General features: G+C 46.2%; 1 protein-coding gene across 5 annotated transcripts in view; it reads right to left on the minus strand.

Moving 5' to 3' along the window:
• MAD1L1 (mitotic arrest deficient 1 like 1) overlaps nt 1-24,251 on the minus strand; it is a 1,517,492-nt gene that overhangs the window by 327,246 nt on the left and 1,165,995 nt on the right. Inside the window, exon 17 of one of the 5 annotated variants that reach the window (XM_063934610.1) lies at nt 23,011-23,129. The exons of the other annotated variants lie outside the window; for them this stretch is intronic. Coding sequence (XP_063790680.1) covers nt 23,026-23,129 — 104 coding nt within the window. The 3' untranslated portion in view covers nt 23,011-23,025. Of the gene's footprint in view, nt 1-23,010; nt 23,130-24,251 lie in introns of those variants that run through there. 5 annotated transcript variants of the gene reach the window in all.

Consider the following 24,251-nt stretch of genomic DNA (forward strand, 5'->3'; position numbering starts at 1 on the left):
ATGAGAGAACTCCAGGTCCTCTTTAGCCAGAGTATCAAATTTGTAAAATTTTACAAACGTGTTCTCCCCTGACCACGTAGCTGCTCGGCAAAGTTGTAATGCCGAGACCCCTCGGGCAGCCGCCCAAGATGAGCCCACCTTCCTTGTGGAGTGGGCATTTACAGATTTAGGCTGTGGCAGGCCTGCCACAGAATGTGCAAGTTGGATTGTGCTACAGATCCAACGAGCAATCGTCTGCTTAGACGCAGGAGCACCCATCTTGTTGGGTGCATACAGGATAAACAGCGAGTCAGATTTTCTGACTCCAGCCGTCCTTGAAATATATATTTTCAATGCTCTGACAACGTCCAGCAACTTGGAGTCCTCCAAGTCGCTAGTAGCCGCAGGCACCACAATAGGCTGGTTCAAGTGAAAAGCCGAAACCACCTTAGGCAGAAACTGAGGACGCGTCCGCAGTTCTGCCCTGTCCGAATGGAAAATCAGATATGGGCTTTTGTACGATAAAGCCGCCAACTCTGATACTCTCCTGGCTGAAGCCAGGGCCAGTAGCATGGTTACTTTCCATGTAAGATACTTCAAATCTACCGATTTGAGCGGCTCAAACCAATGGGATTTGAGAAAATCCAAAACTACGTTGAGATCCCACGGTGCCACTGGAGGCACAATCGGGGGCTTTCTGGAAGAAAATCGATAAGGCCGAAATTTGAACCTTAATAGACCCCAATTTGAGGCCCATAGACAATCCTGCCTGCAGGAAATGTAGGAATCGACCCAATTGAAATTCCTCCGTTGGGGCCTTCTTGGCCTCACACCACGCAACATTTTCTCCAAATGCGGTGATAATGTTGTGCGGTCACTTCCTTCCTGGCTTTAATCAAGGTAGGAATAACTTCCTCTGGAATGCCCTTTTCTTTTAGAATCCGGCGTTCAACCGCCATGCCGTCAAACGCAGTCGCGGTAAGTCTTGGAACATACAAGGTCCCTGCTGAAGCAGATCCCTTCTTAACGGTAGAGGCCACGGCTCTTCCGTGAGCATCTCTTGAAGTTCCGGGTACCAAGTCCTTCTCGGCCAATCCGGAGCCACGAGTATTGTTCTTACTCCCCGTAGCCGTATAATTCTCAGTACCTTTGGTATGAGAGGCAGAGGAGGAAACACATACACGGACTGGTACACCCACGGTGTTACCAGAGCGTCCACAGCTATTGCCTGAGGGTCTCTTGACCTGGCGCAATATCTGTCCAGTTTCTTGTTGAGGCGGGACGCCATCATGTCCACCTTTGGTTTTTCCCAACGGTTCACAATCATGTGGAAGACTTCTGGATGAAGTCCCCACTCTCCCGGGTGGAGGTCGTGTCTGCTGAGGAAGTCTGCTTCCCAGTTGTCCACTCCCGGAATGAACACTGCTGACAGTGCTATGACATGATTTTCCGCCCAGCGAAGAATCCTTGCAGCTTCTGTCATTGCTCTTCTGCTTCTCGTGCCGCCCTGTCTGTTTACGTGGGCGACTGCCGTGATGTTGTCTGACTGGATCAACACCGGCTGACCCTGAAGCAGCGGTTTTGCCAGGCTTAGAGCATTGTAAATCGCTCTTAGCTCCAGTATATTTATGTGAAGAGACGTCTCCAGGTTTGACCACACGCCCTGGAAGTTTCTTCCCTGTGTGACTGCTCCCCAGCTTCGTAGGCTGGCATCCGTAGTCACCAGGACCCAGTCCTGTATGCCGAATCTGCGGCCCTCTAACAGATGGGCACTCTGCAACCACCACAGAAGAGACACCCTTGTTCTTGGTGACAGTGTTATCCGCTGATGCATGTGCAGATGCGATCCGGACCATTTGTCCAGCAGATCCCACTGAAATATTCGTGCGTGGAATCTGCCGAATGGAATTGCTTCGTAAGAAGCCACCATCTTTCCCAGGACTCTTGTGCATTGATGTACTGACACATTTCCTGGTTTTAGGAGGTTCCTGACAAGTTCGGATAACTCCCTTGCTTTCTCCTCCGGGAGAAACACCTTTTTCTGAACAGTGTCCAGAATCATTCCCAGGAACAGCAGACGTGTCGTCGGGGTCAATTGAGATTTTGGAAGATTCAGAATCCACCCGTGTTGTTGAAGCACTACTTGGGTTAGTGCTACTCCGACTTCCAGCTGTTCTCTGGACCTTGCCCTTATCAGGAGATCGTCCAAGTAAGGGATAATTAATACGCCTTTTCTTCGTAGAAGAACCATCATTTCGGCCATTACCTTGGTAAAGACCCGAGGTGCCGTGGACAAACCAAACGGCAGCGTTTGAAACTGATAATGACAGTTTTGTATCACGAACCTGAGATACCCTTGGTGTGAAGGGTAAATTGGGACATGCAGATAAGCATCTTTTATGTCCAGGGACACCATGAAGTCCCCTTCTTCCAGATTCGCTATCACTGCTCTGAGTGACTCCATCTTGAACTTGAATTTCTGTATGTACAGGTTCAAGGATTTCAGATTTAGAATAGGTCTTACCGAACCGTCCGGCTTCGGTACCACAAATAGTGTGGAATAATACCCCTTTCCCTGTTGTAGGAGGGGTGCCTTGACTATCACCTGCTGAGAATACAGCTTGTGAATGGCTTCCAATACCGTCGCCCTTTCTGAGGGAGACGTTGGTAAAGCAGACTTTAGGAACCGGCGAGGGGGAGACTTTTCGAATTCCAACTTGTAACCCTGAGATACTACCTGCAGGATCCAAGGGTCCACCTGTGAGCGCGCCCACTGTGTGCTGAAAATCTTTAGTCGACCCCCCACCGCCCCTGAGTCCGCTTGCACAGCCCCAGCGTCATGCTGAGGGCTTTGTAGAAGCCGGGGAGGGCTTCTGTTCGTGGGAAGTAGTTGCTTGCTGCAACCTCTTACCCCTTCCTTTGCCTCTGGGCAAATATGACTGTCCTTTTGCTCGCTTGTTCTTATAGGAACGAAAGGACTGCGGCTGAAAAGACGGTGTCTTTTTCTGTTGGGAGGTGACCTGAGGTAAAAAAGTGGATTTTCCGGCTGTTGCCGTGGCCACCAGATCCGATAGACCGACCCCAAATAATTCCTCTCCTTTATACGGCAATACTTCCATATGCCGTTTGGAATCCGCATCACCTGACCACTGTCGCGTCCATAAACTTCTTCTGGCAGATATGGACATCGCACTTACTCTCGATGCCAGAGTGCAAATATCCCTCTGAGCATCTCGCATATAAAGAAAAGCATCCTTTAATTGCTCTATAGTCAATAAAATACTGTCCCTATCCAGGGTATCAATATTTTCAGTCAGGGAATCCGACCACACCACCCCAGCACTGCACATCCAGGCTGAGGCTATTGCTGGTCGCAGTATAACACCAGTATGTGTGTATATACTCTTCAGGGTAGTTTCCAGCCTCCTATCAGCTGGATCCTTGAGGGCGGCCGTATCAGGAGACGGTAACGCCACTTGTTTTGATAAGCGTGTGAGCGCCTTATCCACCCTAGGGGGTGTTTTCCAGCGCGCCCTAACCTCTGGTGGGAAAGGGTATAATGCCAATAACTTCTTTGAAATTAGCAGTTTTCTATCGGGGTTAACCCACGCTTCATCACACACGTCATTCAATTCCTCTGATTCTGGAAAAGCTACAGGTAGTTTTTTCACACCCCACATAATACCCCCCTTTGAGGTACCTGCAGTATCAGAGATATGCAAAGCCTCCTTCATTGCCGTGATCATATAACGTGTGGCCCTATTGGAAAATACGTTTATTTCTTCACCGTCGACACTAGATTCATCTGTGTCGGTACCTGTGTCGACTGACTGAGGTAAGGGACGTTTTACAGCCCCTGACGGTGCCTGAGACGCCTGGACAGGTACTAACTGGTTTTCCGGCCGTCTCATGTCGTCAACTGACTTTTGCAGCGTGCTAACATTATCACGTAATTCCATAATTAAAGCCATCCATTCCGGTGTCGACTCCCTAGGGGGTGACATCACCATTACCGGCAATTGCTCCGCCTCCACACCAACATCGTCCTCATACATGTCGACACACACGTACCGACACACAGCAGACACACAGGGAATGCTCTTATCGAAGACAGGACCCCACTAGCCCTTTGGGGAGACAGAGGGAGAGTTTGCCAGCACACACCAAAGCGCTATAAAAATGTATATAAACAACCCTAAAAGGTGTTGTTTCTGTTATATGCGCTTAATATATAAAAATATCGCCAAAATATGCCCCCCTTCTCTGTTTTACCCTGTTTCTGTAGTGCAGTGCAGGGGAGAGTCCTGGGAGCCTTCCTCACAGCGGAGCTGAGCAGGAAAATGGCGCTGTGTGCTGAGGAGAATAGGCCCCGCCCCCTAAAACGGCGGGTTCTTCTCCCGGAGTTTGCGATATATGGCAGGGGTTAAATACATCCATATAGCCTCAAGGGCTATATGTGATGTATTTTAGCCATAGAAAAAGGTATTATACATTGCTGCCCAGGGCGCCCCCCCCAGCGCCCTGCACCCTCAGTGACCGCTGGTGTGAAGTGTGCCGACAACAATGGCGCACAGCTGCAGTGCTGTGCGCTACCTTATGAAGACAAAGTCTTCTGCCGCCTGTTTCCGGACCTCTTCAACTTCGGCATCTGCAAGGGGGGTCGGCGGCACGGCTCCGGGACCGGACTCCATGGCTGGGCCTGTGTTCGATCCCTCTGGAGCTAATGGTGTCCAGTAGCCTAAGAAGCAAATCCATCCTGCACGCAGGTGAGTTCACTTCTCTCCCCTAAGTCCCTCGTAGCAGTGAGCCTGTTGCCAGCAGGACTCACTGAAAATAAGAAACCTAAAAAACTTTTTCTAAGCAGCTCTTTATGAGAGCCACCTAGATTGCACCCTGCTCGGACGGGCACAAAAACCTAACTGAGGCTTGGAGGAGGGTCATGGGGGGAGGAGCCAGTACACACCATGTGATCCTAAAAGCTTACTTTTTGTGCCCTGTCTCCTGCGGAGCCGCTATTCCCCATGGTCCTGACGGAGTCCCCAGCATCCACTAGGACGTTAGAGAAATAAGGGATAGCATACAGGAGTATCTGCAGATTGCTAAGATTATATGCAGGAACCAGCATGGGTTTGTGAGGGACAGATCACGTCAAACAGGAAGTGAGCGACAATCTTGACCAGGGAAAAGCAGTGGATGTGTACTTCCCATGTCAGTCATCATCACTGCCTCCCAACACTCTCTAAAGGAGGCATCACATAGAAATAAGACAGCGCCATTTGTTTTCTACTTCAGTGACTTTGAAATCTATTTAATAATCAAGACTTACATTTGGATATAGATGGGTTGGGGTTTTACGTAGACAGTGGTGTGCTGTGAGGGATGGGTTACTGATGGTCACCATAGACATAGGTGTAGTGTTCTAGCGACATCACTCTAAGACTTAAATTTGAACATAGATCTCTCAGATTTTTGCACAGCGTAACAGTCCGGGTGATATAGGTCTGTCCCTTGAGGGATTTGGTTACATATGCGATTTCTTTTGGAACTGTACACGTACATCAGCTCACTTCTGCACAGTCAGCATCACAGACTCATCTACAGTATGTGAGTCAGAGTTCTATGCTTGGGCTGTAGTGATAGGGACATGGCACACCACTTTGGTAACTTCTGTATGGAGTGGGCTTGGAACTGCTGGAGCGGATGATGGAGCCAGGGAGGGTCGCAAGAGAAGCTTTTCCATAAATTTTCTCCAGCTTGGCAGGCAAAAAGCAAAACCACAGAACACCATCTAAAAATGGCATCTGTCAGAAAGATGAGAGCTCTGTTTCTTTCATCTATATAAATACAGGTTGAGTATCCCTTATTTCAAAATATGGAATTTTTTGTGCGAGATAGTAAAACCTTTATTTTCTGATGGCTCACTGTACACAAACTTTGTTTAATACACAAAGTTATTAAAAATATTGGCTAAAATTACCTTCAGGCTGTGTGTATAAGGTGTATATGAAACATAAGTGCATTCTGTGCTTAGACTTAGGTCCCATCGCCATGATATCTCCTTATGGTATGCAATTCATACTTGCCTACTCTCCCGGAAGCTGCGGGAGGCTCCCGGTTTTTTGGGTATCCGCCAGCACCCCCGGAAGAGTAGCAAGGTCTCCCGCATCCTGCTAGTGATGCGGGCAGGATGAAGATACAGTCCCGTATTCGCGAGTCCGTGGGGTGGGGAAGGTGAATCGTGCAATTTTAGCATAAAGATGTCACAGCCTGGCACTGCCCCCCCCCCCCCCCCCCCAAAGTCTCCTGTAGCGTCTCCTCTCCGGGCTTCTCCCGGAGAGGAGATATTTAAAGTAGGCAAGTATGATGCAATAATTCCAAAATACGGAAAAATCCAATATCCAAAATACTTCTAGTCCCAAGCATTTTGGATAAGGGATACTCAACCTGTAGCATCTTTAAATAACCCCAATTAAAACCTTAGGTTATGTAGGATAATAAAGGAGAAATTAAAAGCCTGGGGAACCAGTGATTTCTCCACCTTTTCTGACTAAGTACAGAGAAAAGTAAATGTGACTTACCAGCTACAATGCTGAGGAAAAAACCATGTATGAGAACTCTAGCAATAAAGGTTCTGAGGTGGGAATTGTGTATTTTGGTGGAGGTAAGTCAGGTGACAAAAGGGGCAGCAATAAAGTTATTTTAGCTCGATTTGCACTTTAAACTTTGACTCTAAAGGTGGGTACACACTATTAGATATATCTGCAGATCAATTGATCTGCAGATATATCTATGTACGGATCGGGCAGTGTGCTGTGCATACACACAGCCCGATCCGTCGGGGGACTGACGTCATGAACTGGGCGGGAGGGCGCTCGCGCCCGCCCAGTTCACCTGTCAATCACCGCCGGCCGCCGCAGCATGTGTACGGGCGGTCGGACGACCGCCCCGTACACACACAGCGACGCGCCCATATATCGTTAGATATATTGGCTGTCGGCTGTGCTGCGCGGCCGACGCGATACGTCTGTGAACGACGGAGTTCACAGACGTATCGCCCGTACACACTGGCCGACGGTCCCGCGATGTATCGGCCGTTCAAGAGAACGGCCGATACATCGACCAGTGTGTACGGGCCTTAACACTGCTGCTTTTCCAGTGGTTAAAGTGAATAGAAATACACAATATCTAAGAGGTTTGCGATTGTGCATCCACATTCTTCTAACTCTCTACCTAGAGTTTTGTGGGGCATCAGAATCTGCTAACAAGTTGTGCCAGATGTTCCTTGTTTCTCCCGTTCACTAATAAAAATACTGATCTCCACAATCCACGTAGCTTGCAGAAAAAAAAGTCATGTTTTATGACCCTTATCCCAGACAAAGTATAATCAAAATAAAAAGAAAAGGTGATGCTGGATTGCATGTCTTTGTAATTGTATCTGCCAAAAGTTCAGACAAATCTAACATGAATAGTATAGTCACAATAATTGTACATGCTGATTAAAACCCTGATTACAATGTACAATGGTCAGCACACAGTACCTGTCAAAATCAGTCATAAAAACTCTGCATCTCACAGAGAGAGCGGACACAAGAAATCACTGGCAATAGATATCACTTGTAGCACCATAGGGGCATATGCATCAATTAACGGGATGCTTGCATCCACCTGGATTGGGTTAAATGGACAGAGGCTGGCTAAACCCCTGCTGTACGGCGTGTCTAGAAAAGAAAGACCTGCGAGCATGATTTGTGTACTGTATCCTCCTCTTGAACATCTTCAGGTATCACACAGAAAAAAATGAGAAAATGCAGGCGCACACTCTAAACACTAAGAACATTGGTAATCATTACCAGGGCTCTCAGTGTTTAGAGTGTGCACCTGCAGTTTCTCTTTCTCTGTGCAGCACTACAAGTCTCAGCATGGTAGCTAGCACCTCCCATTATGTTTAGGATTAGGGCGCGCAGTCCAGCCCCCACTCCGCACAAATACATCTACAGGTATGTAACATCTCACTTGATTGCTGTATGTTTCCAATATATTTAATTGGGAATAATTGTCCTTTTAAGGACATTTAACTAGAGCTAATCAACATCTTATCTGCTTATAAGCCTGCATCTGCTTATATCATGTGACTGCCAGATAAACAATTATCTGTTTCCTGGCTGTCCAAAAATTTTAGCCAAGGGTCTCCGAACTTGCCGTCTGCTGAATAACACGGCAGACTGGTCAGCAGTAAGTGCCCAGTGGGAAATTAGCCATCACTATTCAGAGAGTGTGACCACACACTCCCAAATGTAAGTGGTTCTAGGTGCTGCACTGTCCCCTCTTTAGCTTCTACTATGGGGCATGCCGGCATCTTCTCTTCATAAGATCAACTACTCTTCATGTTAGCGGACAATGCATAATGCAGGGGTAACAATAAAGACACCGAATGAGTGACATTATGTCACTCGTCCAATGTTTTAGGCACCTTCAAAACTTTGGAGCCTTATGCAGAAGCCTTGATCCGCGTAGTGGCAGAACCTACCCGGGGTTTATAACAGCACATTAATAAGCAAGCCTTCGGTGTCACCAATAGCTTAGACCTCATTGTTTTGGGCCCAAATACTCATTTACAGTAGTGATGTGCACCGGAAATTTTTCGGGTTTTGTGTTTTGGTTTTGGATTCGGTTCCACGGCCGTGTTTTAGATTCGGACGCGTTTTGGCAAAACCTCCCTGAAAATTTTTTGTCGGATTCGGGTGTTTTTTTTTTACAAAAAACCCTCAAAAACAGCTTAAATCATAGAATTTGGGGGTCATTTTGATCCCATAGTATTATTAACCTCAATAACCATAATTTCCACTCATTTCCAGTCTATTCTGAACACCTCACAATATTATTTTTAGTCCTAAAATTTGCACCGAGGTCGCTGGATGGCTAAGCGACCCAAGTGGCCGACACAAACACCTGGCCCATCTAGGAGTGGCACTGCAGTGTCAGACAGGATGGCAGATTTAAAAAATAGTCCCCAAACAGCACATGATGCAAAGAAAAAAAGAGGTGCAATGAGGTAGCTGTGTGACTAACCTAAGCGACCCAAGTGGCCGACACAAACACCTGGCCCATCTAGGAGTGGCACTGCAGTTTTCTAGCGAGAGGATTGTGAATCCTCATGTGAATCTGAACCACTAGCCATGAACATAGGCCAGGGCCTCAGCCGTTCCTTGCCACTCCGTGTCGTAAATGGCATATTGGCAAGTTTACGCTTCTCATCAGACGCTTTTAATTTTGATTTTTGGGTCATTTTACTGAACTTTTGTAGTATACTTGACGACACAGAGGTAGAGCAATGGACTACTGTACCGTACTGCTATATATATATACTGGTGGTCACAGTAACATTCTACACTGTCCCCTCCTACTATATACTGCGCACAACTAAAATGCAGCACAGGTATGGATGCATAGTATACCTGACGACACAGAGGTAGAGCAGTGGACTACTGTACCGTACTGCTATATATATATATATATATATATATATACACTGGTGGTCACAGCAACATTCTGCACTGTCCCCTCCTACTATATACTGCGCACAACTAAAATGCAGCACAGGTATGGATGCATAGTATACTTGACGACACAGAGGTAGAGCAGTGGACTACTGTACCGTACTGCTATATATATATACTGGTGGTCACAGCAACATTCTGCACTGTCCCCTCCTACTATATACTGCGCACAACAAAAATGCAGCATAGGTATGGATGCATAGTATACTTGACGACACAGAGGTAGAGCAGTGGACTACTGTACCGTACTGCTATATATATATATATATATATATATATATATACTGGTGGTCACTGTTCACAGCAACATTCTGCACTGTCCTCCTAGTATATACTACAATGCAGCACATATATGGAGCGTTTTTCAGGCAGAGAACGTAGATATTTTCAGCACACTGAGCACAGATATTTGCAAGCACACTGAGCACAGATATTTGCAGCACACTGAGCAGATATTTGCAGCACACTGAACACAGAAACTGAGAGAACTTAGCCACGTCCTCTCGCTATCATCTCCAAAGCGCGAGTGAAAATGGCGGCGACGCGCTGCTCCTTATATAGAATACGAATCTCGCGAGAATCCGACAGCGGGATGATGACGTTCGGGCGCGCTCGGGTTAACCGAGCAAGGCGGGAAGATTCGAGTCTGCCTCGGAACCATGTAAAATGGGTGAAGTTCGGGGGGGTTCGGATCTCGAGGAACCGAACCCGCTCATCACTACTTTACAGAAGACTGCAGCAATGATGAATAAAGCATTTTGTACTTTAGGTGCAGATGGAAATTTAAGTAAAAGCATTTATGTTCAATTTTATTTAGTGAGAAGCACTTTCCGTAAACTAGACAATAATAGGAAAATGATAAATACCTTAATAAACCGCTCACTATAGGAACAAATATTGAAAACTAAACGGAAATCTAAAAAGCTGAAAGGGAAGAAAAAAAAAGCATGAAAAATAATCTTCACATATTGCTCCAGAGCATCAAAGGGATAAATGATGTACTCAGAATCCAGCTTCCAGGAACACAGTATCAGCTGGTACAAGTGCTGAAAAATGACTGTGTCAGAAATCAATATCTCTGCAATATGGAGGTTCTAGAGAAAGGGAAAACTCTTCTCGCCACCAGCTTGTAATTTGAAACACTTACTGTACATTAACTTCAATGAATAATTCACACTATTTTATTTAAATAAAATATAGAAAAAGCTGTTTCCTTATGAATAATGTCCCAGTGTTTTCTCCTGCTGTTTTTCAGCTTCGTCTGTTTATAGTGAAGGGGAAACAGATTTATCTTCACTGTCCGTGTCGCCTCAGCTTATTCCATAAAGCAGCAGATCTCAATCATGTCAACATACAGAAGTTGGTTTCAAGCCATAAAAGGGATATTGATTGTTGGCGATACGGAGAGGGGAAGCAGTGATCGCAACCCTTCCATTGCCAGTGCGATCACATCCCAGTGAGGTTCAGTGGGATGTGCTTCACCCATGAGCCTGCTTTCAACACTGTGTATTAGGGTGGCCAATCCTGGGACTTTTTTCAAACCCAGGTACTGGGATTGAAAAAAGATCAATCCCGGGATACCCGGGATTGGGTTGAAGATCCGCCGATCCCAGCCCAGCCCACACAAATACTCACCATCATGGGTAGGAGCCGCTGCAGGCGACGAGGTGCGGTCCTGGCGGCTGGCGTCAGACTCACCATCGTGGGTGGAAGGGCTAGCGGGCTGCAAATTGTGGTCCAGGAGGCACAGGCGGCTGGCATCAGACTGCGCAGCATGATCTCTGACATCATGTCACGCTGCGCAGTATGCACTGCTGGGGGCAGGAGCAGCCGGAAGGAGAGAGCTGGGCAGCGTCTGAGCCAGCTGAGGACGCTGAACGCTGCTCGGCATTAAAAAAAACAACGGGGAAGGTAATTCCTGCAATCCCAGGGATTGGAGCTTTCAATCCTGGATTGAATCCCGGACGATTTTTGGGCTAAATCCCGGGATTGGCCTCCCTACTGTGTATGGCAAGAGACTGAGATCTTCACTGTTCATTATACTAGAATATGCAATGGAGCCACACGGCCAATGGAGCAATCATCTTCATTGCTGACATACACACACAAACAATGTCAATGGTTTATCTGTATTAACACGGCTCCCTTGTCCATACTTGGAACACCGAGGACAAAAGGGCAGGGTTTACGCAAACTAGGGATGGTCATCGACCATCGATTATTCCTATTCATTGATGGTTTTAGCCGATGTCGAAAGCTTTTGCCATCGATGGGAGAGAACCAGACGGTTTCCCTCTATCGATGGCACAGCATCATTTTCATTTTTTTTTTACCCTAAGGTGCCAGGACTCTGAGCATAACACCAATGAAGCCCCGCCCCCAGGCTGTGATTAGCCCGTGGGTCATTCACAGAAATAACAGGGATGACCACCAATGGGTGAAACCACCGATGGTATCCCATAACATATTTTGGTGACCATCGATGGCCATCCCTAATGCAAAATCAAACTAAGGGGTATGAAGCAGTGAAAAAAATGGAGCAATGAGCCGGTGGAGAAGTTACCCATGGTAACCAATCAGCTTTGAGGTAATGTCTATCAAGTGCATTCTTTAAAATTATAGGTTGCCATGGTCAACTTATTTTATTATTTTACCATTTATTTAAATATCACATACATATTCTACAGACTGCAGTGCATTACAGAGTATATTTGGCCATTCACATCAGTCAACTTCTCCACTGCTTCATACATATCCCCCTGAGTACAGTATCCGCACTCGTTCACAAACACTAAGAATCAGATAGGTGCCTCTCTCATAGACCGTGCCTATATTATTTTATTTTTTTTATTTTATTTACTGTTGTTACTTTTATTCGAAAGAAGGTTTATTTTGCACTTTTGCAATTCCAGAATGTGAAGTCACTAGAAACCCATAAGAATCAAACTCTACGATGCAAGTGGCCTTAGGCTGGTATCCTGAGGAGGCCCTTCCTTAGGGATAACCAGCACTGTGCTAATAGCACTAGGGCTATTCCCCATACACTGTGAGTGTTGGTTGTGGGTTTGGTAAATATGTTTAAGAGAAAAAAAAAATTTCACTACAGATGCCTGCTAGCCCTGTCATACCCAATTCAAAATGGCTGCCAGGGCATGCATCCAATCAATCTTTTAAGAAGTGATAAAAAAATAGAATCTAATATCTACCTTCTTTTTCTCTGCCTGTGCTAAGTTATGACATGTATACTGCACTTCTATAATCTGCTATGGTGGCAATATTCCCCTCAACTGTTACTAAACTGTGCTGACTCACCACTAGGGCTTTTCTCCAGTGCCAGCTTCGCTCTGCGGACTACCGTTGTCTACTCCCTCTGCAATGTGTCACACATTCTGACAGGGCAGAGGGAGGGAGCTGCGGCCCATGGTGCCAGTATCTGATTGGATAACAGAATTGGCACATGAGCAGTAAACTCATCAGGGAGGTGCTATGAGCCCGTACTATCAACGTTGAAAGGGTGATTTACCATTCACCCTCTTCGTCAGGTGGCATAATAGTAACAATCGTGGTAGCTGCCTCCTGTATTACAGTGCTATGCAGGCGAAGCAGGAGCAGCTTTTATGCAGAGAAAAGCGTAAGGTTAGTACATAGACCCCTGAAAGCTCTGCCAGTATCCAAAAACCTTACAAAGCTGAGGCGGCCACCCAGTTGGTAGCCAGCCCTACCAGAACTAAGGGAACACCAGTGGCTGGGATGTCTAACATACTAATTACTGGAGCACTGGGAGGGAGGTTGCATTGATGTCTTAGTCCATCCAGGATACTTATGTTTCTTACATACAATAAAAAAAAAAAAAAAAAAGTCAAAGAAATGAATGTGCAGAGTAGATTGCCATGCCAAAATTTTTTAAATAAATCACCCAAATGACTAGCTGATTTCCTACTGCAGTTATTGTTAATAAATCTGATACTAAAAACCCACACTTGCACACACACTGGCAATGCCTGGGAGATTCATAGATCTCTGATTCTCTGGGAAAATAACGTTTTTCACTGTGAATTATGGCCCGCCCCCTGATACGAATCGTGGGAAATCGTGGCACTGCTTGGCAGGAGGCGTGGTTATGGAGACACTGATCACACAGCCATGCAAGATCTCCAGGAGAGGAGGTAAGACATGTTGGCAAGTGCGACTTAACCTAACATATTAGAAACCAGGTGAAGACAGTATAAAAAAAAAAAAAATTGATTGTTTTCAAGACAAACCATAATCATTTGGGCAATACTTTGCAGGTAAATGAAGGTAAATGGATAGGAAATGTTATGTACACAGCAGAAAACAGTCTTTGTACTTTCTGGGCAGAGAAAAACATTTAGCAATGGAAGCCGCCATTTCCTTTCACAGAAACACTACAGCAGTCAAGTCATGCACCTGCTAGCCTACAGCAGCACACGTGTAGCAAGTAAGAAACCAACAGTTTAACTCGTCATGGGTAAATAGGAAACTGGAGGTAACCTGTGAAATGTAAAGACCTTTGCTGCTGTGGACCCTAATAAAACAGAGCTGTCAATCACAGTTCTGCTTCATAAACTCATGTTCTCTGATCTGGAACACTAATTGACAGCTTTACTCCCCAGGTGTATCTGTGGCAGCTGCGCTGCTCACCTCTCTGGTGGACCAGTGGCCGGCACTGGTGGCTCAAGTCACTGTAATCCCTCTGCACCCCAGCTCCCGTCCATCGCGACACACAATGCTCTCCAGTGCTAAGTCATGGAACCAGGCATTCAAAATTCACCTCTATTTCAACAGTGGTCCATGAAATCAGTTGCAAATTACGATATCCTTGATTGAACAGGCATCAAATGCAGCAGACGTGTCCTTATCCAAATTATTTGCATAATGCTAAAAGGTTCCTTCATAGAATAATAATGTGGTTATGGAAATGTCCTGGCTCTATAAACAGCTGTTTCTACCAGGCTTCCAGAAATAAAGCTATGTTTGCATTCTAAAAAGCTCATGTGTAAAAATAGGCCATCTTTCAATTAAAGTACCATGCAATAAATAATACTCCCCCTTATAGAAAACAAAGTTTTCATTCTGGACTGAAATGAGATGGAGAGAAAATTACGTCTTTATAAATATATGAAAGGAATATCTTTAAAAATGCCCTTTTTACGTCTTAAAGGTTTTCCAGAGACAAATTTTAATATTCTAATACTGTTCTTTAAACACCCGCATTAGGGTAAACAGAGTACGCGTCAATATAATCCATCAACCTTAGGGTCAATAACATTTTGAAGACGCAATTGAACTTTCATTTGATAATTTAATCCATAGTGAAAAATCACAAGAGGGACACAAAGACAAATGGATGAAGTTGTCAAGAATCCCTAATTACCAAGGAGCGGTACATAATTTAAACAGATGCTTTATGCTTAGGAGTCTGTATCTTTGTTTTATATTTAATATGTTGCATACTTTTATTCTGTATAAAGTATACCTTTAATTATTAATGGTGAGTTTCTTAAATGCAATAAATCATGTATGTGGGTGCATACAATATAGACTGCACCAAAAGTAACATGGATAGCTTGAGGATTATTAAGGCAAAAGGGGCATTTTTTTTTTTTTTTTTTAAATCTTAGATTTTTGACTATTTAGCTGGATGATTGATAACACCAAAATTATTCAAGGTAGAACTCGCCATGTTGAAATGGAACATATATACTGTATATCAAAATGTTTATATGTGCAGGATAAACTTGAAAACTACTAGACCAATTTTGATGAGGTTTTCACGGAAACGTTCCTTGAGATCCTCAAAGTAACATAGGCTATGGAATCATCTCGCTATCATGTTAATTGGCTAATTAGCAAACAAAATTAAAAATAATAATCTGTGCGGAAATCTTGTGGCCAAAAAGTAGAATGCTATTAGAGACTACTTCGTTGCACTCACCTGATTGGCTGTATGCGCGTGTGAGCTCAGACAGCGCATCGCACACCTCCCTCCATTACCTTCAACGGTGGGAACTTTGCCGTCAGCGGCTGACCGCGGGTGACCTCACCGCTAACCGCAAATTTCCCACCATTGAGTATAATGGAGAGGCTTTGCGATGCGCTGTCTGACAGCTCAGACGTGCAGCCAATCAGCAGAGTGCCAGGACGTTGCGCTCGCTGATTGGCTTAAGAGACCTTTCTGTGACAGCAGTCACGGGGGGGTTTCTGCATTCGGGGAAAGGGGTCCCATGTGAAAACATGGGACCCCTTTCAGTCAGCTGGTCCGGGTGTTCGTTTATTTGTTTTGCCAAGTACGAGGATTTATATCTGGACACTGGATTGAGGTGAGTATAATTTTATTCACAGGTACCCCGGATCGTCGGATCAGGAGACGTGGCAGTCGGCGGGTCAACATAGGTAAGTATGTGTGTGTCGGCAGGTGTGAAATAAAGTTTTACTCTCAAGGTGTGTGTCTCCTGTTTTTATTTGGGTATTTTTTTTCCAGTAGTACTACAGGTACCAGCGGGCCCGTTTTTCTCCCGCATGCTGGTACTTGTGGTTCTCCAAGTACCAGCTTGCGGGGGAGGCTTGCTGGGACTTGTAGTACTACAGGAAAAAACAATACTCTTGTCATTTTTTCAAGGCTATCAGCCTCCATCCGCAGCCCTTGGATGGGGGGGGACAGCCTCGGGCTTCACCCCTGGCCCTTGGGTGGCTGGGGGGGGGGCCCTTGATTGAAGGGGTCCCCACTCCCCCAGGGTACCCCGGCCAGGGGTGACTAGTTGGATATTTAATGCCACGGCCGCAGGGCGCTGTATAAAAGTGACCCCCGGCTGTGGCAATATCTGTCCAGCTAGTGGAGCCCGATGCTGGTGTAAAAAATACGAGGGACCCCTACTCTGTTTGTCCCCCGTATTTTTTGCACCAGGCGCAGAGCCCGGTGCTGGTTTTAAAAATACGGGGGATCCCCTGTCCATTTTCCCCCTGTTTTTTTAGAACCAGGACCGGCTCGAAGAGCCCGAGGCTGGTTATGCTTTGGAGGGGGGACCCCACGCCATTTTTTTCCGGGATTTTACCATTCCATCTAAAAAATAAATAAAAAATAAATAAAAAATAAGATTTTACTCACCGGTAAATCTATTTCTCGTAGTCCGTAGTGGATGCTGGGAACTCCTTAAGGACCATGGGGAATAGACGGGCTCCGCAGGAGACTTCGCACTCTAAAAGAAAGATTAGGTACTATCTGGTGTGCACTGGCTCCTCCCACTATGACCCTCCTCCAGACCTCAGTTAGGATACTGTGCCCGGAAGAGCTGACACAATAAGGAAGGATTTTGAATCCCGGGTAAGACTCATACCAGCCACACCAATCACACCGTATAACTCGTGATACTACACCCAGTTAACAGTATGAAATATAACTGAGCCTCTCAACAGATGGCTCAACAATAACCCTTAGTTAGGCAATAACTACATACAAGTATTGCAGACAATCCGCACTTGGGATGGGCGCCCAGCATCCACTACGGACTACGAGAAATAGATTTACCGGTGAGTAAAATCTTATTTTCTCTGACGTCCTAGTGGATGCTGGGAACTCCGTAAGGACCATGGGGATTATACCAAAGCTCCCAAACGGGCGGGAGAGTGCAGATGACTCTGCAGCACCGAATGAGAGAACTCAAGGTCCTCCTCAGCCAGGGTATCAATTTTGTAGAATTTAGCAAACGTGTTTGCCCCTGACCAAGTTGCAGCTCTGCAAAATGGTAAAGCCGAGACCCCTCGGGCAGCCGCCCAAGATGAGCCCACTTTCCTCGTGGAATGGGCTTTTACTGATTTAGGATGCGGCAATCCAGCCGCAGAATGTTCCAGCTGAATTGTGCTACAAAATCAGCGAGCAATAGTCTGCTTAGAAGCAGTAGCACCTATTTTGTTGGGTGCCTACAGGATAAAAAGCGAGTCAGTTTTCCTGACTCCAGCCGTCCTGGAAATATAAATTTTTAAGGCCCTGACTACGTCCAGTAACTTGGAATCTTCCAAGTCCCTAGTAGCCGCAGGCACTACAATAGGTTGGTTCAAGTGAAAAGCTGATACCACCTTAGGGAGAAACTGGGGACGAGTCCTCAATTCTGCCCTATCCATATGGAAAATCAGATAAGGGCTTTTACATGACAAAGCCGCCAATTCTGACACACGCCTGGCCGAAGCCAAGGCCAACAACATGACCACTTTCCACGTGAGATATTTCAAATCCACAGTTTTAAGTGGCTCAAACCAATGTGATTTTAAGAAACTCAACACCACGTTGAGATCCCAAGGTGCCACAGGAGGCACAAAAGGGGGCTGAATATGTAGCACTCCCTTTACAAATGTCTGAACTCCAGGCAGTGAAGCCAGTTCTTTCTGGAAGAAAATCGACAGAGCCGAAATCCGGACCTTAATGGAACCCAATTTTAGGCCCATAGTCACCCCTGACTGTAGGAAGTGCAGAAAACGACCCAGCTGAAATTCCTCTGTTGGGGCCTTCCTGGCCTCACACCACGCAACATATTTTCGCCAAATACGGTGATAATGGTTTGCGGTTACTTCTTTCCTTGCTTTTATCAGCGTAGGAATGACTTCTTCCGGAATGCCCTTTTCCTTTAGGATCCGGAATTCAACCACCATGCCGTCAAACGCAGCCACGGTAAGTCTTGGAACAGACAGGGCCCCTGCTGTAGCAGATCCTGTCTGAGCGGTAGAGGCCATGGGTCCTCTGATATCATTTCTTGAAGTTCTGGGTACCAAGCTCTTCTTGGCCCATCCGGAACCACGAGTATCGTTCTTACTCCTCGTTTTCTTATTATTCTCAGTACCTTTGGTATGAGAGGCAGAGGAGGGAATACATAAACCGACTGGTACACCCACGGTGTCACTAGAGCGTCCACAGCTATTGCCTGAGGGTCCCTTGACCTGGCGCAATATCTAGTTTTTTGTTTAGGCGGGACGCCATCATGTCCACCTGTGGCCTTTCCCAACGGTTTACCAACAGTTGGAAGACTTCTGGATGAAGTCCCCACTCTCCCGGGTGTAGGTCGTGTCTGCTGAGGAAGTCTGCTTCCCAGTTGTCCACTCCCGGAATGAACACTGCTGACAGTGCTAAGACGTGATTTTCCGCCCATCGGAGAATCCTTGTGGCTTCTGCCATCGCCATCCGGCTTCTTGTGCCGCCCTGTCGGTTTACATGGGCGACTGCCGTGATGTTGTCTGATTGGATCAGTACCGGCTGGTTTTGAAGCAGAGGCCTTGCCAGACTTAGGGCATTGTAAATGGCCCTCAGTTCCAGAATATTTATGTGTAGGGACGACTCCTGACTTGACCAAAGTCCTTGGAAATTTCTTCCCTGTGTGACTGCCCCCCAGCCTCGAAGGCTGGCATCCGTGGTTACCAGGACCCAGTCCTGTATGCCGAATCTGCGGCCCTCTTGAAGATGAGCACTCTGCAGCCACCACAGTAGAGATACCCTGGTCCTTGGAGACAGGGTTATCAGCCGATGCATCTGAAGATGCGATCCCGACCACTTGTCCAAGAGGTCCCACTGAAAGGTTCTTGCATGGAACCTGCCGAATGGAATTTTGCTTCGTAAGAAGCTACCATTTTTCCCAGGACTCGTGTGCAGTGATGCACCGATACCTGTTTTGGTTTCAGGAGGTCTCTGACTAGAGATGACAGCTCCTTGGCTTTCTCCTGCGGGAGAAACACTTTTTTCTGTTCTGTGTCCAGAACCATCCCCAGGAACAGTAGGCGTGTGGTAGGAACCAGCTGTGACTTTGGAATGTATAGAATCCATCCGTGCTGTTGTAGCACTTGCCGAGATAGTGCTACTCCGACCAACAACTGCTCCTTGGACCTCGCCTTTATAAGGAGGTCGTCCAAGTACGGGATAATTAAAACTCCCTTTTTTCGAAGGAGTATCATCATTTCTGCCATTACCTTGGTAAAGACCCTCGGTGCCGTGGACAGTCCAAACGGCAGTGTTTGGAATTGGTAATGGCAATCCTGTACCACAAATCTGAGGTACTCCTGGTGAGGATGGTAAATGGGGACATGTAGGTAAGCATCCTTGATGTCCAGGGATACCATGTAATCCCCCTCCTCCAGGCTTGCAATAACCGCCCTGAGCGATTCCATCTTGAACTTGAATTTTTTTATGTATGTGTTCAAGGATTTCAAATTTAAAATGGGTCTCACCGAACCGTCCGGTTTCGGTATCACAAACAGTGTGGAATAGTAACCCCGTCCTTGTTGAAGTAGGGGCACCTTGACTATCACCTGCTGGGAATACAGCTTGTGAAATGCCTCTAGCACAGCCTCCCTGCCTGAGGGAGATGTCGGCAAGGCAGATTTGAGGAAACGGCGGGGGGGGGAGACGCCTCGAATTCCAGCTTGTACCCCTGAGATACTACTTGAAGGATCCAGGGATCCACCTGTGAGCGAGCCCACTGATCGCTGAAATTTTTGAGGCGGCCCCCCACCGTACCTGGCTACGCCTGTGGAGCCCCCGCGTCATGCATTTTTGATTCTGGGAACTGGCTGACTGGTGCAGCTTTTTCCCTCTTCCCTTGTCTCTGTGCAGAAAGGAAGCGCCTTTGACCCGCTTGCTTTTCTGAAGCCGAAAGGACTGTACCTGATAATACAGTGCTTCTTAGGCTGTGAGGAAACCTGAGGAAAAAAATTTTCTTCCCAGCTGTTTGCTGTGGATACGAAGTCCCAGAGACCATCCCCAAACAATTCCTCACCCTTATAAGGCTCTATGTGCCTTTTAAAGTCAGCATCACCTGTCCAGTGTCGGGTCTCTAATACCCTCCTGACCGAATGGACATTGCATTAATTCTGGATGCCAGCCGGCAAAATATCCCTCTGTGCATCCCTCATATATAAGACGACGTCTTATGTTCGCAAAATAGTATCCCTGTTTGACAGGGTTACAGACCACGCTGCAGCAGCACTATCTGCAGGTCTCAGTCTAGTACCTGAGTGTGTAAATACAGACTTCAGGATAGCCTCCTGCTTTTTATCAGCAGGTACCTTCAAAGTGGCCGTATCCTAAGACGGCAGTGTCACCTTTTTTGACAAACGTGTGAGCGCCTTATCCACCCTAGGGGATATCTCCCAGCGTAACTTATCCTCTGGCGGGAAAGGGTACGCCATCAGTAACTTTTTAGAAATTACCAGTTTCTTATCGGGGGAACCCACGCTTTTTCACAGTTCATTCACTCATTTGATGGGGGAACAAAACACTGCCTGCTTTTTCTCCCCAAACATAAAACCCTTTTTTAGTGGTACTTGGGTTAATGTCAGAAATGTGTAACACATTTTTTATTGCCGGGATCATGTAACGGATGTTCCTAGTGGATTGTGTATATGTCTCAACCTCGTCGACACTGGAGTCAGACTCCGTGTCGACATCTGTGTCTGCCATCTGAAGGAGCGGGCGTTTTTGAGCCCCTGATGGCCTTTGAGACGCCTGGGCAGGCGCGGGCTGAGAAGCCGGCTGTCCCATAGCTGTTACGTCATCCAGCCTATTATGTAAGGAGTTGACACTGTCAGTTTATACCTTCCACCTATCCATCCACTCTGGTGTCGGCCCCACAGGGGGCGACATCACATTTATCGGCATCTGCTCTGCCATCACATAAGCCTCCTCATCAAACGTGTCGACACAGCCGTACCGACACACCGCACACACACACAGGGAATGCTCTGACTGAGGACAGGACCCCACACAGCCCTTTGGGGAGACAGAGAGAGAGTATGCCAGCACACACCAGAGCGCTATATAATTTTGGGATTAACACTATATTGAGTGAATTTTTCCCAATAGCTGCTTGTATATACAATATTGCGCCTAAATTTTGTGCCCCCCCTCTCTTTTTAACCCTTTGAGCCTGAAAACTACAGGGGAGAGCCTGGGGAGCTGTCTTCCAGCTGCACTGTGAAGAGAAAATGGCACCAGTGTGCTGAGGGAGAAGTCCCGCCCCTTTTTCAACTGACTTTCTCCCGCTTTTTCTGGAATACTGGCAGGGGTAATTTTACATCTATATAGCCTCTAGGACTATATATGATGTAGATTTGCCAGCCAAGGTGTCATATATTGCCCTCAGGGCGCCCCCCCCAGCGCCCTGCACCCTCAGTGACCGGAGTGTGAAGTGTGCATGAGGAGCAATGGCGCACAGCTACCTTGGTGAAGACCGAAGTCTTCTGCCGCCGATTTTCCGGACCTCTTCTTGCTTCTGGCTCTGTAAGGGGGACGGCGGCGCGGCTCCGGGAACGAACACCAAGGCCAGTTCCATGCGGTCGATCCCTCTGGAGCTAATGGTGTCCAGTAGCCTAAGAAGCCCAAGCTAGCTGCAAGCAGGTAGGTTTGCTTCTTCTCCCCTTAGTCCCTCGATGCAGTGAGCCTGTTGCCAGCAGGTCTCACTGTAAAATAAAAAACCTAAAATAAACTTTCTTTCTAGGAGCTCAGGAGAGCCCCTAGTGTGCATCCAGCTCGGCCGGGCACAGAAATCTAACTGAGGTCTGGAGGAGGGTCATAGTGGGAGGAGCCAGTGCACACCAGATAGTACCTAATCTTTCTTTTAGAGTGCCCAGTCTCCTGCGGAGCCCGTCTATTCCCCATGGTCCTTACGGAGTTCCCAGCATCCACCAGGACGTCAGAGAAATATATATAAATAATACTTGTGCCTCCCAAAAAGACAAACCAAGTACCTAATCCCTATAAATAGATATGCTATTACCAATAAAAAAAACACCAAAAAAAACATGTTTTAAATTTTTTTTATTAGATTCACCCACCAAAGTGTGGCGGATTGAAAATGACGAATTTACTGTCTAAAAGCACTGTTGTCGAATTTCCAAACTTCAATTGAATATACTTTTGTCGAATTGCCGCATTTGTACCATTGCAGAAGAGTCGAATTTGACAAATGTCGAATTTCAAAAAGTCGAATTTTGAAAGTCCGTTTTTTTGACGGAAAGTACTGAATTGCATCGGCTAATTTTTTTTTGGGGCGAAAAAGTCCTGTTTTTCGACAATTTCGGGAATTCGACCGCAATTGCATATACCCCTAAGCAATTATGGAGTAATATAGACTATGAGTCATCTTGATATCATGTTTACTGGCTACACAGACACACACACACACACACACACACACACACACACACACACACACACACACACAATACATACACAAATGCACCTATGCTAAGAATAAAATTGTTTATTTGTACAGTATGTATGTTCGCAATAAACTCAAGAACTACTGAACCAACTTTGATGAGGTTTCACTGAAATGATCCTTGAGATCCTCTGAGTAACATAAGCTATGAATCATATCGCTATCACGTTAATTGGTTATTTAACCAACAAAATAATCGATGTATTGAATCATCTCAGTTGTCAAACCATAACAAGGTAATGCTGGGGGAACTAATACCATTTGGCTATCACCTACATGTCCCTGACTGCAGTACTGCTGACCCCGGGCGGGCATCTTGCGGCTTCTGGATGGCTAATCAGGGTCTTGTCAGGTTCCACTTCCTGCGAGACTTGTACTGTGGTTAACAAAGAGATGTTTACAGACTGAAAATAAAAATTTAGTTTAACACAAACGAGTGAACTAAAAAAACGGGAAAGAAATAAAATGTACCAATGAATAAAATGGGGAATGGAGGAACTGCAGCAGATATCGGGGTGATACTATATATTTGCGGTTACCCCCCCCCCCACCCCACCCCCTTAAAGTGTGTTTTCAGGGAACAGGCTGCTAATATTTTACGATAAATGCATCCCAAAGTCTGTGAATTGAGTATGCTAGATATCGTTTGTTAATATTTAACTTTCTGTTAATAAATCTGGTCTACAAAAGATTAATTGAAAAAACATTTCTAATTATAATTAATAGAAAATTGGACACGCTGGTCAATTTTGCATGTCAGACAGCCTGATAAATACCACTGCGCAAACACACTGTCCAATTTTCTGTCCAATTCGGAATAATAAGTAGAGATAATTGTATAATGTATGCCCAGCATTAGAACAATATGAAAATCGCAAGTTAAAACCAAAAACAGCTGGAAGGTGACAACATGTCATGGTGAGATCATGTCTCTCTGCATTAGATCAGACATGATGTAGGTCTATGAAAAAACTGCACCTTTAATTGAGTAAGACTCTATTGCTGGAACTTGGGATATGCCAACATAGTTGACATTTGCTTTGCTCTCATTGCTAGAACTAATGGCGTCACCCCCCTGCAGAGAGCACTGAGAGGTTGTGAAAAGAAAGGACAAGTGCTCCTGCCTGTGTGTGCAAACAGCAGCAGCGCAGTGGGGATCTACTTTCCCTTTCCGACTTCTGACGACTACATGTCTCATCAATAGCTTCTGCAGCTCGCAGAGAGGAGGCCTGCTGTTGGTGCTGTGCTGAAGTGTGGACGGAAAGCACAAGATGATACGGAGCCCGTGTTCCTGAACCCTCCTTGGCGAATCCGCTCCTTGCTTACATTATTAAGCTGCACATCACCATAGGAAGTGTTTCACCGTCTCCCCCTTCCCAACTGCTTGACAGCTCGTATATTGTACTATAGGCTAGAAGTTACAGCTGTGCCTGCTGCACATGACTGTGACACCGCTGCCCACGTAACTGTGAAGCTGGAACTTCCGCCATAAATAATG

Source organism: Pseudophryne corroboree, chromosome 7, assembly GCF_028390025.1.
Source record: "Pseudophryne corroboree isolate aPseCor3 chromosome 7, aPseCor3.hap2, whole genome shotgun sequence".
In the NCBI taxonomy this organism is placed as follows: Eukaryota; Metazoa; Chordata; class Amphibia; order Anura; family Myobatrachidae; genus Pseudophryne; species Pseudophryne corroboree.